General features: G+C 42.9%; 1 protein-coding gene across 7 annotated transcripts in view; it reads right to left on the minus strand.

Moving 5' to 3' along the window:
* The window catches only part of SLITRK3 (SLIT and NTRK like family member 3), a 57,265-nt gene extending 40,607 nt beyond the window's left edge, over positions 1-16,658 (minus strand). For 2 of the 7 annotated variants that reach the window (XR_001368273.3, XR_012906276.1), the window contains exons 1-3: positions 14,457-15,643; positions 11,060-14,104; positions 6,199-6,507 (exon numbers count right to left, since the gene is read on the minus strand). Coding sequence is in view for 1 of the 7 variants with exons in the window: in XM_014573792.3 (XP_014429278.2) it covers positions 11,309-14,104; positions 14,457-14,480 (2,820 nt within the window). In the remaining 6 variants the exon portion in view is untranslated. Of the gene's footprint in view, positions 1-6,198; positions 6,508-7,585; positions 9,489-9,541; positions 14,105-14,456; positions 15,644-15,705; positions 16,272-16,557 lie in introns of those variants that run through there. The other 5 variants (XR_001368278.3, XR_001368275.3, XR_001368274.3 and 2 more) reach the window with 5 other exon arrangements.
* Positions 16,659-16,667: the final 9 nt, after the last annotated feature.

Here is a 16,667-nt window from a genome sequence, read left to right on the forward strand (position 1 = left end):
AACATGCCTTCAGATACCACAGAATATGATGAAAGTCTGGGATATATACCTTAACATGTTTAAAACTGCTTTTACCAGCAAGGACACTGAACTAGAGAAGTAGATTCCACCACAGAGTGGCCCATAATATTTTGGGAGTACCATATACAATGAGAAAAAATGCTTCAATAAAGAAAAAACCAAACTCTCCAACTGCACACCCCTAGTTGTCACTTACCACCCCATCCTGAATCCATATGGGTATCATGAAACAATTACAACCCATGCTCAATGGGAACCACATCCAGAAAGAAATCTTTCCTGAACCCTCTCTTCTGACCCTTAAATAGCCCTCAGTCTTGCCAAACTCATCATCAGAAGCAAGCTCTCCAGAGACTAAGGCGCACCAATTCAAGGAAGCACCACACTCTGTCAAAATACGAGATGAAAAACCTGCAGCTGTATTTGCATTGCTATGATGATCAAGTCCCCCACAAGACACCTTTCAAGATCCATACGTCCTACACAAGGCTATCAAAATATGTGAGGTATTCCATCCAGTGTACTAAGTGCCTCAATAACAACTATGTAGATGAAAGCAGACAATCACTCTGCTCTTGAATGAGCTCACACAGAAAAATTACAAAAGACAAAACCACTCTATCACCATTGCAAACATTACAAAAATGATCACTCTCTGACTTCCCAGTCCTAGGCCTCAAAGAAACACAAATTATGCCTTCAAAAGACAAACCTGAAAGCTTAAATTCATAACTTTTTTAAACATTAAAAACTAGGGACAAAAAAATCACATAAAAGTTCATCGGTTAAACTTTATGTTTAGCCAGTTAACCACTTACTGGGAATCCACAGAAAGGGGCCGAGTGCACTGAACAACATCACACCACAGGCAGGAACTTGGGTTTTAAACTTATATTTACATGGGGTTTTACATCCGCACTATGTAGATGGAAAGCTTGTCTCATTCATCAACATAAGTCGATGCAATACAAGATATTACCTCACTCACCTTGTCTCTCATTAGAGACATTTACAGTTTTATAATTTCTTCGTTAGGCTGACATTTTGCATTTTCATACTGTCTTATTAGTCAGAGTTTGGTCCAGCTACCAATAAAGTTAATGACATAACTTTCATTGACCTCAATAGCATCAAGATCACGGTCCATTAGTGTTCAAATTGAGGTGGTTTTTTAAAGCGATTATACACACATTTCTCACCATTGCTAACTGAAAAAATAGGAGGGAAATTGAAATTAAATGGAAAGTTTAGTGGGTGCTATTGAGTGCATATTATAATTAGAGCCTTAAGTGTTTTCAGTGAAGGCTGCCTACCCAGCAAAGAATAGGCATCACTTGCCCTGTTTTGAGTCAGTCAGGGTATGTCTACACTACCCCGCTAGTTGGAACTAGCGGGGGTAATGTAGTCATCCGCAGTTGCAAATGAAGCCCGGGATTTGAATTTCCCGGGCTTCATTTGCACGAAGCCGGCTGGCGCCATTTTTAAATGCCGGCTAGTTCGAACCCCGTGCCGTGCGGCTACACGCGGCACGGAGTAGCTAGTTCGGATTAGGCTTCTAATCCGTGAACGAGGTGTACAGCTAGTTCGGATTAGGAAGCCTAATCCGAACTAGCTACTCCGTGCCGCGTGTAGCCGCACGGCACGGGGTTCGAACTAGCCGGCATTTAAAAATGGCGCCGGCCGGCTTCGTGCAAATGAAGCCCGGGAAATTCAAATCCCGGGCTTCATTTGCAACTGCGGATGACTACATTACCCCCGCTAGTTCGAACTAGCGGGGTAGTGTAGACATACCCTCAGATACCACAGCATCTTTTCATGCTAGATTTCTTTTACTATTATACCCATTAAAGAGACAAAGTTAGTGACTTAATACTTTATTGGACCAACTGCTGTTGGTGAAAGAGACTAGAAGAAGAGCTCTGTATGGCTCAAAAGCCTGACTCTCTCTCCAACAGCAGATGGTCCAATAAAAAGATATTACCTCACTCACCTTATCTCTCTTGGGACTCACATGGCTACAACAACACAGTTCCTGGTTTCAGATATAACCAGGCTTATAGTGCAGACAAACAGAAAAAAAATCACATCAGAGAAAAATCCATGCTGTCTAATCTAAAAAAATGTGAGGGCTGTGTGTATTTTTCAGTCCTGCTGTCAGGAGGATTTTTAGGATGCCCCTGCACAGCAGTTCTAATAACACAAGAGAAACATAGTGACAGGTTTTCCAAAGAATTCAGGGACAAAATTTTAAGTGCTCTTCAACCACAGCTAGAGACAGTTTTTCAGCTCCCATCTAGGCACCAAAGTAAGGGTCAGATTTTTAGCAGCACTCAGTACCCAGCTGCCCCTACTATGACATGAGGCTGGGATTTTCAAGAGCTCAGCATGGTGAGTACATTTCTGTATTGGGGGGACAAATCTACTACTGCAGGGTTTTTACACATTCCTTGGAAGCATCAGATGGTATGTACAGTCAGAGACAGGATACTAGGTCAAGATGGGTCTCAAAACTGGTCCAGTGTGGCAATTCCTATTTTCCTATGCAAATCAGGTCCAAAGAAAAAGTGTAAGAACCCATCTGGGTTTAAAAAAAAACTTTAAAATAGTTTCATGGTGAGGATTTAGGAATATTAGACTAAAAAAGACCCTGGGTCATCAAATGTAGTACCCTACTACCAATCATATAATCCCATTCAGAAATTTGTCATGGTCCATTTTAAAAGTTTGATTTACGTGTTCTATTATAAAAGTTCAGGCACTCCTGTTTCTGGTAATTTGTTTCTTTTAAAAAGATCAAATAAATGAATATAGGTAAGTCCTGTATAGCTGAATCCCAATTATTAGAGCCCTGCATAGATACAAAATTTGTATCCACATCCACAAAAATTAGCCATGGATGCAGTTACCCATGGATATAAAGTGGCTATGCATAATTCTGCAGGATTCCAAATACAAAATTTGTATCTGCATCCACATCTGCAAAAATGAGCTATGGATATCCACCTGTATATCTGCAGATGTGGATAGTATATAAAGTGGATACATGTGAATCTTCAGGACTCTACAAATTATCCAAAATTCCTCATAACAAATAAGAACAGAGAACATAGTTGACAAAATTAAATCAAGATGCTTGCACAGTATACCAGATAAATAATCTCACCTCTAGTACAATTACTTCCATGGTAAATGTATTTAATTTTAAATTACTTATGTTCTAATAACTTTAACTGATCATATGGTTCCTCACCACGGCTATGTCTAGACTGCAGGCTTCTTTCGAAAGAGGCTCTTTCGAAAGCATCTTTCGAAAGAGCCTCTTTCAAAAGATCGCGTCTAGACTGCAGGCGGATCTTTCGAAAGAGCAATCCGCTTTTTCGAAAGAGAGCACCCAGCGAGTCTGGATGCTCTCTTTCGAGGAAGCCCTATTTACATTGAAGAACGCCTTCTTTCGAAAGAGGAACTTTCGAAAGAAAGCGTTCTTCCTCGTGAAACGAGGTTTACCGCCATCGAAAGAAAAGCCGCGTTCTTTCGAAATTATTTCGAAAGAACGCGGCTTGAGTCTGGACGCAGGGGAAGTTTTTTCGGGAAAAGGCTACTTTTCCCGAAAAAAACCCTGAGTCTGGACACAGCCTAGATAAAATACCCACTGACTTCAGTGAAGCTACAAAATTCTCATCCAGGTGAAACTCGGGAAAAACTAAAAGGATAACCCTGTTCATAAATAAATTTATATTATTTACTCCATATCCAAACACAGATCAGGAACCTCTGGCAGACTGATTGATATTCTAGCTTAACTCAAATCCTACAAAACAGATTCACTAGAGTGGATCTCTCTTTTGAAAAGTGTGCTACACTGTATGTTTTACATATAGGCAACGTCTAGACTGGCATGATTTTGAGGAAATACTTTTAACTGAAAAGTTTTTCCATTAAAAGTATTTCCACAAAAGAGAGTCTAGATTGGCAAGGATGCTTTTGTGTAAAAAGTGCTTTTGAGCAAATGCATCCATGCCAATCTAGACGTGCTTTTGCGCAAGAAAGCTCCGATGGCCATTTTAGCCATCAGGCTCTCTTGTGCAAAAAATTAAGGTGCCTGTCTATACTGGCCCTCTAGCACAAGTATTCTTGCGCAAGAGGGCTTATCTCTGAGCAGGAGCGTGAAAGTATTTATGCAAGAAGCACTGATTTTGTACATTACAAAGTCAGTGCTCTTGCGCAAATTCAAGTGGCCAGTGTAGACAGCTGGCAAGTGTTTGTGCAAAAGCAGCTGCTTTTGGCAAAATCTTGCCAGTCTAGATGCACCCATATAGTTAGGCGAGCAGGGTTTTCCTATGGAATTGGTGGAAGGATAGGAGAGGATCTGTCCCTTAGTTACATCAAAATGTTACTTTAGAACTAACAGAATATGTGTGAAATGCACTAAGAATATTTAAAGAATAACTTTACTACTAGGAAAATAAGGGAATTTTAAAAAGTGAGGTGACATTATCTTCAAAATGCAATGCATGATTCTGAGCTGTCCATATGTTGTATGTATCGTTGTGCTCTGCTATTTTACAAATAATGTATGTATTATTAATTATTATTTAGGGAAAACAACATCCTAATTCTGTATATGGCTTCTTTGCAGTGTCTATGCATAATTTCATAGTTTAAATTGAGACTAACATTCTCAGATATAGACCTGATCGACTGAAGCCTGGGGGAGCTTACCCAATAGAACTTTTTGATGGAAACTCTTTGTTTTGACAGCCACCAAAAATAACCACCAATTTGATAAAACACCGTTTGATGTCCTACAACTCTCACCACACCAAAAGATGAATAATCAACAAAATTCCATTCCTACAACTGTCCTTCTGATGCAATCCATGAACAGACATAAGATTAAACAGAAGAGCTGCTGAATCTTACAGGGAGATAAATACCCCCCATACATACACACACCAGCTTTAATTAAATGAAAATAGAAAATATGTAAGGGTATGTCTACACTACCACCCTAGTTCGAACTAGGGTGGTAATGTAGGAAACTGGAGTTGCAAATGAAGCCCGGAATTTGAATTTCCCGGGCTTCATTTGCATCTCGCCGGGCGCCGCCATTTTTAAATGTCCGCTAGTGCAGACTCCGTGCCGCACGGCTACACGCAGCACGGACTAGGTAGTTCGGACTAGACTTTCACTAGGTAGTTCAGACTAGGTTTCACGAGGAGTAACAGTAGTTCAGAATAGGAAGCCTAGTCCGAACTACCTAGTCCGTGCAGCGTGTAGCCGCGCGGCACGGAGTCCGCACTAGCCGACATTTAAAAATGGCGGCGCCCGGGGAGATGCAAATGAAGCCCGGGAAATTCAAATCCCGGGCTTCATTTGCAACTCTGGTTGCCTACATTACCACCCTAGTTCGAACTAGGGTGGTAGTGTAGACATACCCTAAGAGACAATGAAAATGTGGAGCTCCTTAAACACAGGAGATAACCAATAAAAAACTATATACAAACTAATTAACAGTATCGCTTTAATTTCAAAACTTCTGTAAAAATAAGGTAGTAACAATACTAATACAGTATTTTCAAATATTTAAATAATAGACATTATATGATGAACTTGGCTAACTCATAAGCATCCTATCATTTGGCCTCAACCCCCTAAAAGCCGGCTGAATTGTCCCAGTTTTCACTTTCCTAAGACCAGTTTGGTTATTTCTTTACAAGTCTGTGTGCAAACACTTGTATGTTGGAATAAATCTGGTTTAAAGTCAATTTGATTAATGGTGGTCTGCTGGTAAAATAACAACTTTACCTAAATAGTTTTCTTCACACAGGGAGCATCTACACAGCACTCTCAGCTCAAAATAAGATACACCATTTGTGCTACGTAAATTGCGTATATTATTTCGATTTAATTTTGAAATAGCGTGCTATTTGGAAATTTGGCACGGTGTAGACATGCCAAATTTTGAAATAAGCTATCTCGACATATCCCTTATCCCTCATGGAACAAGAGTTACAGGGATGCCAAAATAGCACGCCCATTATTTTGAAAATTATTTCAAAATAACGGGTGCGTTTAAAAGACACACGGAAGCTACCACAGAGACTTATAGCAAAATAACTACATTAGTTTGAGGTAAGCAATTTAATTCAAGTGGTGCAAGCTTGTACGCAAACCTACCATGACTCCTTATACAGACAAAACTCCAGCTGGTTTGAGCTCGGCACACTGACCCCAAAACTGCGTCACCGAAGTCAATGACTTCAGTGGGAACCGGATGATGTCTACTGTAGTTAGTCAATTTGAGGGTCTGTTCCAAAGCACACTGACGAATTAGGGTTACTTCCACTGACTTCAATAGGCTTTGAATCAGGCCCTCCTTGTATAAGCCAGGGTGGAATAGCAGGGCTGTGTGAAGAAGTTCTCACCACCTGAATAATCCTACTTTCAGGGAAAATAAAATCATTTCCAGGCTTGCCTCAAATGTACCTGAAACCAGAAGACAGAAAAGTGTCATTTTACTTCAAAGAGCTGATTTTTTTACTGTGGAAAAGTTTGTGAATGTGTATATTCAGTAAAGGCACTGTAAATCATATTTTTCCATGGGAAAAATCTGGTCATTTTCACTACAAAAAGCTCAAAGCTATAGGGAAATGTCACTCAGGAACAATTTGGGGAATACCCAAAAGAGGGTTATTTTTGTCATTTGAACACTCGCAGAATGAAAATATGAAAATTTACCAAACTTTGGTTATTCCAAAAATGTACGTGCATCCATGTTAGAAAAGCAGATGACAATTTTAGATGAACTGCAATTCTTCAACATAGTCACACTTCTCAGGTGCTTGAAGGAAGCTGGATGTTGGCCATAAGCCTCACAACAGCTAAGGAATGTAGACACCTACACATACAAGGCCACATTTTGTATACCTTATTCATGCCAACAGTCCCACTTACCAATGTGGCTACTTGCTTAAGCAAACTCTGATTTACATATCACTCATGTGTTACCGCTTACATGCAGTAGAGCTTGAAAAGCATATGGCAAAGCATGAGAGCATTTTGTAATGAGTTTTGTGTGCCACTGACTTCAATGTTTATTGGTCAGAACTGACCATTATTGTATATTTCTAGCTCAAAAATTAAATAAGCTGCAATCAGAAAAAAAAACCAAACAAATAAAGCAATAATAAAACCACACAAAGTTCATTCAAAGTGCTCAGACATAGTCGTGAACTGAAAGTGCTGTTTTCTGGCAACCAACTCCATTAGAATCCTTCAAAAACAACTCCTTTGAAATAGTCATCTAACTATGATACACATTTATTGGCTTACAAGGGCAGATTTCTAGAGAAGAAATACTATGATGAACTCATTTTGCATTAGGGCAAGTATTCACACCACTAGGGAAAATAAACTGTTCTGTTGATGCAGTAGGAGACCTGTATTTCCCAGTCCCAAACACTTCCTTTTAAGTGGGACATTTTAAAATAAGAATTGTGTTTAAAAAGTAATAGAAAATGGGGAAGAACCCTGATATTTGATTATCTTTCAGTTCTAGCTATACCTTTATTGTAAGATATGACTGTGACTTATCCTCTGGCCTTTTTTCCCCATTATACCTGTAGGAAGAATTTCAACGCAGCAAATCAGTGAATAAAAATAATCATATGATCAATGTTGTACCACAAAATTCTTAACATTTGCACATAAAACTGGTACTCAGTTGATGTTAACTACTTGTCAATACAATACTGAACTAAGCTAAAAAAGTATCTTTATTTAAAATAGTGCTTCATTAAACATCTTTAATGTGAATGTGGATAATTTTATTTTATGTTTAATAGTATCACTTTTATTAATAAGAATGCTAATAATACTAAATAATTCCTATTAATTAGGTTCACTCTGTTTGATGGATATGAATAGTCTCCCTTCATAGATCAGCTGTGACAGGTGCACTTTTGTTTTCTGATGTGGACGATAATTTTACCATCCACCCAACCACAGCTTATCACAATAAAATAAAATAAAAATTAGCATATTACACATTAAATATTACAGTTAAATATTCTGAACACTTCCACAGAGAAACTCCCCCAACTGATTTCAAAGAGTTTACAATGCACAAGAAAATAAGCTTCCTACACAAGGAAAAAAATAACTCAATTTAAGCCAAAAAATTATCTTCTTTAATACAAAATTCCATTCTCATAGAATAAATGTATTTCCACTGAATAAATAGATTCCCTCACCATTTGCAGGTGAAAATGCTACTACTATTTAAGTCAAGATGCTCTTGCCTTTTTTAGTTCAAATAAAATATAAACATTATTTATAATGATTGGCTTATACTTTAATATGATTTATAAACACTCAGATTTTGCTTTTTTCCCCTAAATGTATACAGCACCAGTCACACCAGGGATTTTACTTTAACCTAACATGTCATACTCCATCTTCTGCATGCTGCAGCATTATCAATGCAATTATAATGATTATCGTCAGAAGGACCTGGCCTTGTATTTTGATGTTTATTTTTTGTAAATACCTGCATGCTTTTCTAATATCCATTATAAAACAGATTAGTGCTGAATGAAGTAATAATGAAACAACATCAATACGATAGAGGGATCTGGCAATTTGAAGTTCATAACATTAACCAATAATACTATCATGGAAATGATGCAAAGATTTACAGAATTTTGACATTGTCCCCTTCTCTCTCCACCATTTCAAAAGTACACAGAGAGCTACTATTGATTCCCAGAAATTGCTTTCTACTTCCTCCACATGGCTCTCAGAGACAGAGAGCCTATACTATGCATATCTGGCAAAGATGTAATTAGGGGCATTTGGGGAGAACATCTACCTTTTAATTCCATTAGAATGCAACCTGCTGGGTGGAATAATTTTGTTAACACAACACAAAGGGAAACAGCCTTTTCTGACAAGGACACAGCTATGGATGTGGCACATCAGTCCATGCAAATATAGGACTATGTAGCACTTTAAAGACTAACTCTTTCTCATCCAATCCAGAAAGTTGACACTTATGGACATGTAATCCCATAACAAATGTCCCAGGGGAGGAGAACATTGGATACAGGTGTTTTAATACGATGGAAACATTTTCCATCTATCTTGATAAACAGCCATAATTCTTGTTTTTATTAACACAAAATATATTTCTATTAAAACTCATTGAGATCTTTAGAACAGGGCCTCAACGGAGTTAACTGCACAGCTAAGGAGCTGACATTCACATTCCCTTTTAATTTGTTCCCTAGTTCGATGTAAGGCATTAGTGACGTCTGGTGAATTACATTCAACGTAAGGATTTCATGCTATTAAGGGCAGACTCAGGAGTCCAAGCAGAAAGTACTATACTGGATGGGAGGCACAACTCAGCTTGCCGCTTTTGCTGCGATTGCTGGAGTTACGGCGCCACCTACTGGCCACATTGGGTAACTCCCCCCAAAAAGCTTTTCCCTGTCCCTCCCCCCCACCCCCATGTCTATCCAGTTCAACCAGGAACAAGGTACCAGTTAATACATTAAAAGAAAAAAAATCAGTTTGTTCTTTGGTTTTGCTCAGATCTAAGTGGGTTGTAAATTGAGTGACGCACAACGTCTATATTGCAGCATCATTTTAATGACGCACGTTTTGTAACATCAGCCTAACCTCCCTAGTTCTAACTTCAGCAGGGCAAAGGAGAAGCCCGGGAAATGCCAGCAATTGGGCCTCGGTTTCCCAGGCTGTTCCGGGTTTGTTTTTTCTAAAAGAGGGAAAAGAATTATCCAAGTGTAATTGAATCAAGTATTCAAATGCACATCTAAGCTTTTCTCCAAGATCTACTCATTTTCTTATATATGTCAACGGTGAAAAGTTATAATACGAATGCCTTTTCTTCTAAATCGTAGCAGAGCGTCGATTCTACTAGCAATATTAGTAGAAGACACTGGGTTAATTCTTCTGCTTATTTTAAATAGAAGAAACTCTGATAGTTACAGTGCAATGTGGAAGAAAAGCAGGTTTCAGATTGCATGTTTTAAGTCACAAGGGTATTGTGGCAGAAGTTGTGCATATTTTTTCCCTGTTAACATCACAGTGCACTGAACAGTTACTACTAAAATAGCTTTTAGGATTAAGGTGGGAGAAGTAATCAATCGATAGGGAGAGGGTATAGCTGAAATTTTAGGTTCAAGCTTTGTATCCTCTATATATCTATATATATTTTTTCAAAACTTTTTATTAGGAAAGCTATACCAGACGCATCACTGTACAATGAATGAGTAAACATTACCTTTACAATTTATATTCACTTGAAATTACAGAATAAATATATGCACATTGTTGTATCTTTGTGTGTGTGTGTGAGAGAGAGAGAAAGAGAAAACATTTAAAAGTGCTTCCTACAAAGCCGTTAGTGATAGGTACCCAGTGACTTTTTTGTATATTTGTATGGGTTTGTTTTAATTAGAAAGTGCGGACGTCCTCCAAAAACTCATGGCGTCATGAAGTTCATTGATCATCCCTAGGTGTGTGTGCGCCACGTGTTTACATCCAATGGGCTTCTTCGTTTCGGATGACTTCACACGTGAAATGGAAACCCCCTCCATTCCCCCCCCCCCCAAGAGAAGAGGCGGGGAAAGGGTTAGAGGAAGGGGGTGGGGCAGATCGGAGTGGTCATTGGTTGAGGGTTGGACTGGCGGCTGGGGCAAGAAGCTGTGTGGACGCGTCTACGGTTGTGTGTGCGTGTGAAAGAGAGACAAGAGTGAGAGCACATTCGAACAAAACCCCCTCCCCCTCTTGCAGTTTCCAGGCATGCAGGTGCAGCAAACTGCATTTGATTGTTTTAAATAAATGTACAGGATCTGTGCCATGATGGGCAAGAAGAAAGCCAAAATGCCATCTCCCGCCCCCACCCCCAGGAAAAAAACATAAAGTAAGTTTACTGCAACGGAAAAAAAGAGACATAGAATTTACTTAGTTAGGATCAATACAAAGATCCCCATAATAATAATTAATAATAATATACCTTAGACATGGCACAGTCAAAGTCTCAGTTTCAGTATAAAAAATAATGATTAACATCTGCTGGCAAGTCTGCGAAGGCACTTCATTGATTAATGATCTGAGAACGGCCCTGTCTCCAAACACACACTTCTGGTGGGGGAGAGCACACAGCTGGATTCTCTATTCTCATCATGCGGCTGCAGTAGGGCTGGAGAGGGGCCGGGCCGGGGGCGCTACTGGCGGGGGAAGGGAGGGGAGAAAAGCTATCTGGTCAGAACCTATAGGTTGACTTCTCCAGGACTTCGAGGTAATCCGGCTTGGTTTGGAGTTTGGCCCTTAACTCGAGGTATTCGCTTGGGGGGGTTTGGTCTGGGAAGCCCTTGCCGGCCGAGAAGAGCAGCGTTTCTTTCAGCCTGGCGTCCTGCTGGAGGTCCGGGTACTGCATGCCAGGCGGGTGGACGTGCAGTTCCTTTAACTTGGGCACCGTGCCGTAGAGGCAGTCCACAAAGCCCACGGCGCAGGGCGGCGGCCGCTCTCGGTCCAGCCCGGCGCCGGCCGGCGGGAAGAGCAGCACCCCGCCGTTCTTCTCGTGCGGCTCCAGCGCCAGCGCGCCGCCACCGGTCGCGGGGTGGTGATTGGCGGCCACGATGGTGTTGAGCTGCGAGCTGGACACGGCCAGGCTCCACTCCTTCTCCTTTTCCAGCAAGGTCCGGTAGTGGGTGCTGTTCTCCGGCTGGCCGGGCTCGGCGAACGGCTCCCCCGCCCCACCTCCCCCCAGGCGCTCGCCGCCCGCCTCCCCCTCCGCCTCCCCCTCGCGGGGCTTGTAGATGGGGTTGTTGCACATGTGGGTCACCGGGTGGGGGATGTAGTCGTAGACGTGCCCCACCGGGGGCGCCTTCTCCGGCGAGGCTGCGGCCCGGCCGCCCTCCTCGAAGAAGCGGTGGCACTGCAGGTGGATGCCGCCCAGGTCCCCCGCCTCCGGCCGCTTGCTGCGGAAGGGCAGTTTCTTGCGCCGCCGGCGCAGCACGAAGGCGAAGAGCCCCGCGGCGATGAAGACGGCCGAGAAGAAGAGGACAAGCAGGCTGAGGATGAGCACGGAGAGCGGCACGGCGGCGGCGCCGGCCGGGGAGAGCTCGTAGGCCGAGGGGCTGGTGGGGCTGGGCTTGCCCCCCGGCGGGGCGGGCGAGGCGGCCGCGGCGCGCAGCAGCTCCGGGCACAGCGCCTCCAGCTCCACCGAGCGCAAGTCCCGGCGAGTGAGGTTCTCCGGGCTGGCGCACAGCACGTCCCCCACCACGATCACCGAGCTGATGGTCTCGATCCACTGCTTGAGCGGCACCAGGTCGCAGGTGCAGTCCCAGGGGTTGAGCTTCAGGTCGATCTGCACGATGGCGTGGAGGTGCTCCAGCACCCCGGCCACGGGCAGGTAGAGGAAGTGGTTGTTCCGCAGGTTGAGCCTGGCCAGGGAGGTGCCCGCAAAGGCGTCGGTGGGCAGCGTACGCAGCAGGTTGTCGTTGAGGAAGAGTAGCTTCAGGTTGGGCATGAGGCTGAAGGCTGCCGGCTGGATCTCCCGGATTAGGTTGTACTCGAAGTACAGGTAATGCAGGCTCTGCAAGCCCCTGAACATGCCTGGAGTCAGCCTTTCTATGTCATTGCCGTTCAGGTACAGGCTCTTCAGATTAGGCAGGTTAATAAAAGCCCCGTCCTGCACATAGGAGATGCGATTGTTCCCAAGGTGTAAGAGATCTAAGGAAGAAAAATTCCAGAAATCCGAGCGGTAGATTTTCTGGATCAAATTGCCGCTCAGGTACAACTTCTTGGCATTCAGGGGCCTGGGCAGGAGCTCGGAGATGTTGTGAAAGCCTCTCTCCTTGCAATTGACTGTCAGGCCCAAGTCGTTGATGTGTAAGCTACAAGAGCACCCAGTAGGGCATATGATGGGGATGGGCGGCCTTGTCTGATAGGCAGCTATTGGAGGCTGGTTTGGCCCAGGATACAGGCCTCGGGATGTAGGGGGAGGTTTGGGCACTCTGGGTTGCTTGGTGGGTTTGGGCTGCTTATTGGATGTTTTGTATTCGACAGAGGAAGCAGTGAAATGGAAGGAGGATAGCATGGAGGAAGGCTTAGTAGGCCATGCGTTCTCCTTGCTTGATGACAACTGAGGAATCCCCAGACTCGCCTCGACCTCAGAGTCAGACAGCATGGGGCAGAGTTTACTCCTTTTGATTTCCCTCAGGTCCTTACCATGGAAATGGAAGGGGGTCTCACAGGTTATGTCTCCCACAAGGGCAGTGTAAGGTATCCGTTCCAGCCAACTTTTCAGCTGCACAATCTCACAGGTACAGTTCCAAGGGTTCTCCTCCAGCTGAATTTCCATCAGGCTCCTCCCAATATGGTCCAGCATCCCTCGGTAGGAAAGGACTTTTAATCTGTTTCCCCGCAAGTCCAAATGGGTTAAGGACACAGACTTAAAAAGGTTGGTGGGAAGCATGGGGATAAGGTTGTCATTTAAGATCAAGACTCTCAGTTTACTCAGATTTCGAAATGCCCCACTTTCAATCCGTTTAATGACATTGTAATCTGCCTGCAGATATTCCAAACTTTCCAAACCCAGGAAAGTATCGTTTCTGAAAATGTCTAATTTATTCTCGTGCAGGTACAATCTCTTCAGCACTTTGAGCCCATTGAAGGCCCCTGTCTGAATGTCCTGGAGTGCATTGTTCCCAAGGTTAATAGACACAGCATTGTTCAAATGAAGAAAACTGTTAGTGTATAATTTCCTCATGGAATTCCTCTGCAGATAAAGTTTAAAAGGTCTTGACCATGACTCCGTTATCTGACTAATATTTATAAATCCTTTATTGTCACAATGTATATGGAAAAGGCTCTCTTTTACTTCACAGTAACATGGATCAAAGCAGGGCTCGTCAATTTCCTCTGAGTCCTCTATCAAGGGAATTGGTGTAGTCCATGCTAGAGCAATTGTGCTTAGAAGAATTACCCACAACATCCTTCCTTTGTGGAGAGTCTCTGTGGTGGAAGGTTTCATCATTTGTGGATGATTACAAAACTGTAACAAACAAAAATGCAGAATTTTAGTATTTATCCACACCACTCTTAAAAATAAACTCCATTCCTGCTAGACTTTTATTAAGCTCCAGGAAAGTTCAGCACTTGTGGGGTAGACATTCAAAACAAACTCTACCACTATGTGATGGTCAAAGCTGGTTTCAGATTTAAGAGCTATAGAAATCTTTAACAATAAAATAACATCTTCCCCCTCTGCATATGATATTAAGCAAATGCTATATATAATGAAAACAGTATACATATGCCATATAGCAAATGAACATGTAGCCTGAGTGTATTGCACATTTTCACCATATGGCTTTTGTTTAGAAAAAAAATACTTTCAGGCTTACCTCTCTATGCATCATAACCTGCATTGATTACAGGAGCAAATACACCAGCATCCTACTACATCCTTTAGACTTACACACACAAACTCCCAAAGTTATTAGATTGCAATGGTCCAATATCCAATGCACTGGCTCAGTATATTCCATGCGTAAGTTTGCAGGAATGTGCAAGGTTAGTAAATGTCCCTGATATAACAGTTTCCTTTAGTAATTTCCACAGTGTTTTTAATAATGCTTAACAACCGCGATTTAAAAGAAAACCTCCCCCACTCCAGACGCACTGATGGATTAATGGTACTGGTATATTATCAGATAAATACCTACTACATATTAGTCATTTTAGCTGATTAAAGCATTTAGAGATGATTAATCTTTCTAAAGCACATGCCCATGCGATCAGCAGATCTAAGGTGAAGTGACAGCTAAAGAAGCACTTTGGATTGAAATGCTCAGCCTGGTATGGATTATGATATTTTGCACCCCCAGAATCAACCAAAAGACCCGGGTAAAAAGCTGAAAGTGGAAGAAAAATACCTTGACACCTTCTGATGAATTATCTACCCTACGGTCTATGTTTTACAAAGAAGACACCATTCTTCTCCAATCAAAGGAAACAAATACTGTACTAATGAGATGCAGCTCCCGGAGACACAGTTTCTCCCTTTCATTCTCCAGATATTTTAAATGTGTGGGGATAAATTAACGCTAATGATGATGATAATGATTGTGATGCAGCTCTTCTTGAGTCAGTGAAATATCCATTACAATTGTTCGGAGGGATCGTTGTTCCTAGTCCTAATAGATCAATAAAAATGACCTTTTCTTTTGCCTTTCCCATGTACACCTCTCCTCCTCCCCCCTTTCCCCACACAAACTTAACATCAGAAAGACGCATTTAGGGAGAGAAATGGGAAAGGGATACAAATCCTTAAGATCAACTTGCCAATGAAACCTTTAGCTGTAGGAAAGGGGAAATGGAAGAAAAGAGAAATACCATCTGCAATTAAAGCCATGATCTAATTGGGAAGAAGGGGGAGAGAAAGAAAAAAAAAGAGAGCTACATTGCAGTATCCCTCAGTCCTCCCTCTGTCTTTTGCAAATAGCTACATAAGTTCTTTCTGTTCTGCAAGGGCTGTAATAAAAATGATGGTGGCGAGGTGGGGGGAGGAGGAGAAACAGTGTGTGTGTGTGGGGGGGGGGGGTGTCTTTGAAGCTAGGCAGAAAGAAGAGGATCCAGAAGGCTTGTACTTACCGGTTTGCAGGAGAGATTTTAGTGCATCTAAAAATAAATAAATAAATAAAAAATTTAAAAGCTCCAGTTTAAGGATTGCTGGTTTCACTCTGTCTCTTTCTGTCTCTCTCTCTCTCTCTACTCCTGCTGAGGCTGAGGCAAAAGGGATAAAAAAAAAAAAAAAAAGCAAGCAAGCCTGAAACGTGCTGGGAATGCAATGAGCTCCTCAATGAGCTTCTTTAGGATGCAGAGCTGCTGTTTGGCACACTCAATGGAGGAGAAGGGGGCTGCTGCAGGCTCCCTGCTCTGGTGCTGCTTCCTTTGGGCACCAGCAGCCCATCGTTGGGAGGGAGAGGGAGGGAGGCTCAATCACAGCGGAGAATCTCGGGCTTCTCTCTCTTTTTCTCCTGGTGTGTGTGTTGTTGTTGCCCTGGATCAGGCTTTTCCACGTCATGAAAATGAGCTTCAAGAAGGGGAACAAATGAAGGGGGCGCGCTTGGCACCCGGTCGGGGGCGCGCATTTGGGAAGCCCTGACTGTACAGTTTTTTTCCAAGGGGGGATGGTAAGTTGGGGTGGGGAGGAGTGGGAAAGAATCAGACTGGGGCAAGCCAAGAAGAATGAGGGAGCAAGGAAAGAACAGCCGCCAGGAAAGAGCCACAGTTCCCCCTCACCCCAACTCTCGAGGCAAAAAGATCCCCCCCGGTTGCCAGCTGCGAATTCCGGCCAGGCGCTCGGGCTGCGGGTGGCTCCTTGGGAGAAGCGAATGAATCTCTGGCCAGCTGCCCCCGGCCAGGTTCCTCTCCGCGCGCAGGCGGCCCCGAAGCTAAGAGATCAGTTTCTGCAGAGCCGCAAGGAGCCGCGCTCCATCGCACCTGGAGGTCCCAACGTGAAAGCTCGGGAAGCCCCGGCAGCCTGCGTGACTTGAACAAGGTGGTTCCTCTCGCCTCGCATCTCCTCGCTCTCTTTGATCCCTTTGCACCAC

This window comes from Pelodiscus sinensis, chromosome 10, assembly GCF_049634645.1.
Source record: "Pelodiscus sinensis isolate JC-2024 chromosome 10, ASM4963464v1, whole genome shotgun sequence".
NCBI classification, from domain to species: Eukaryota; Metazoa; Chordata; order Testudines; family Trionychidae; genus Pelodiscus; species Pelodiscus sinensis.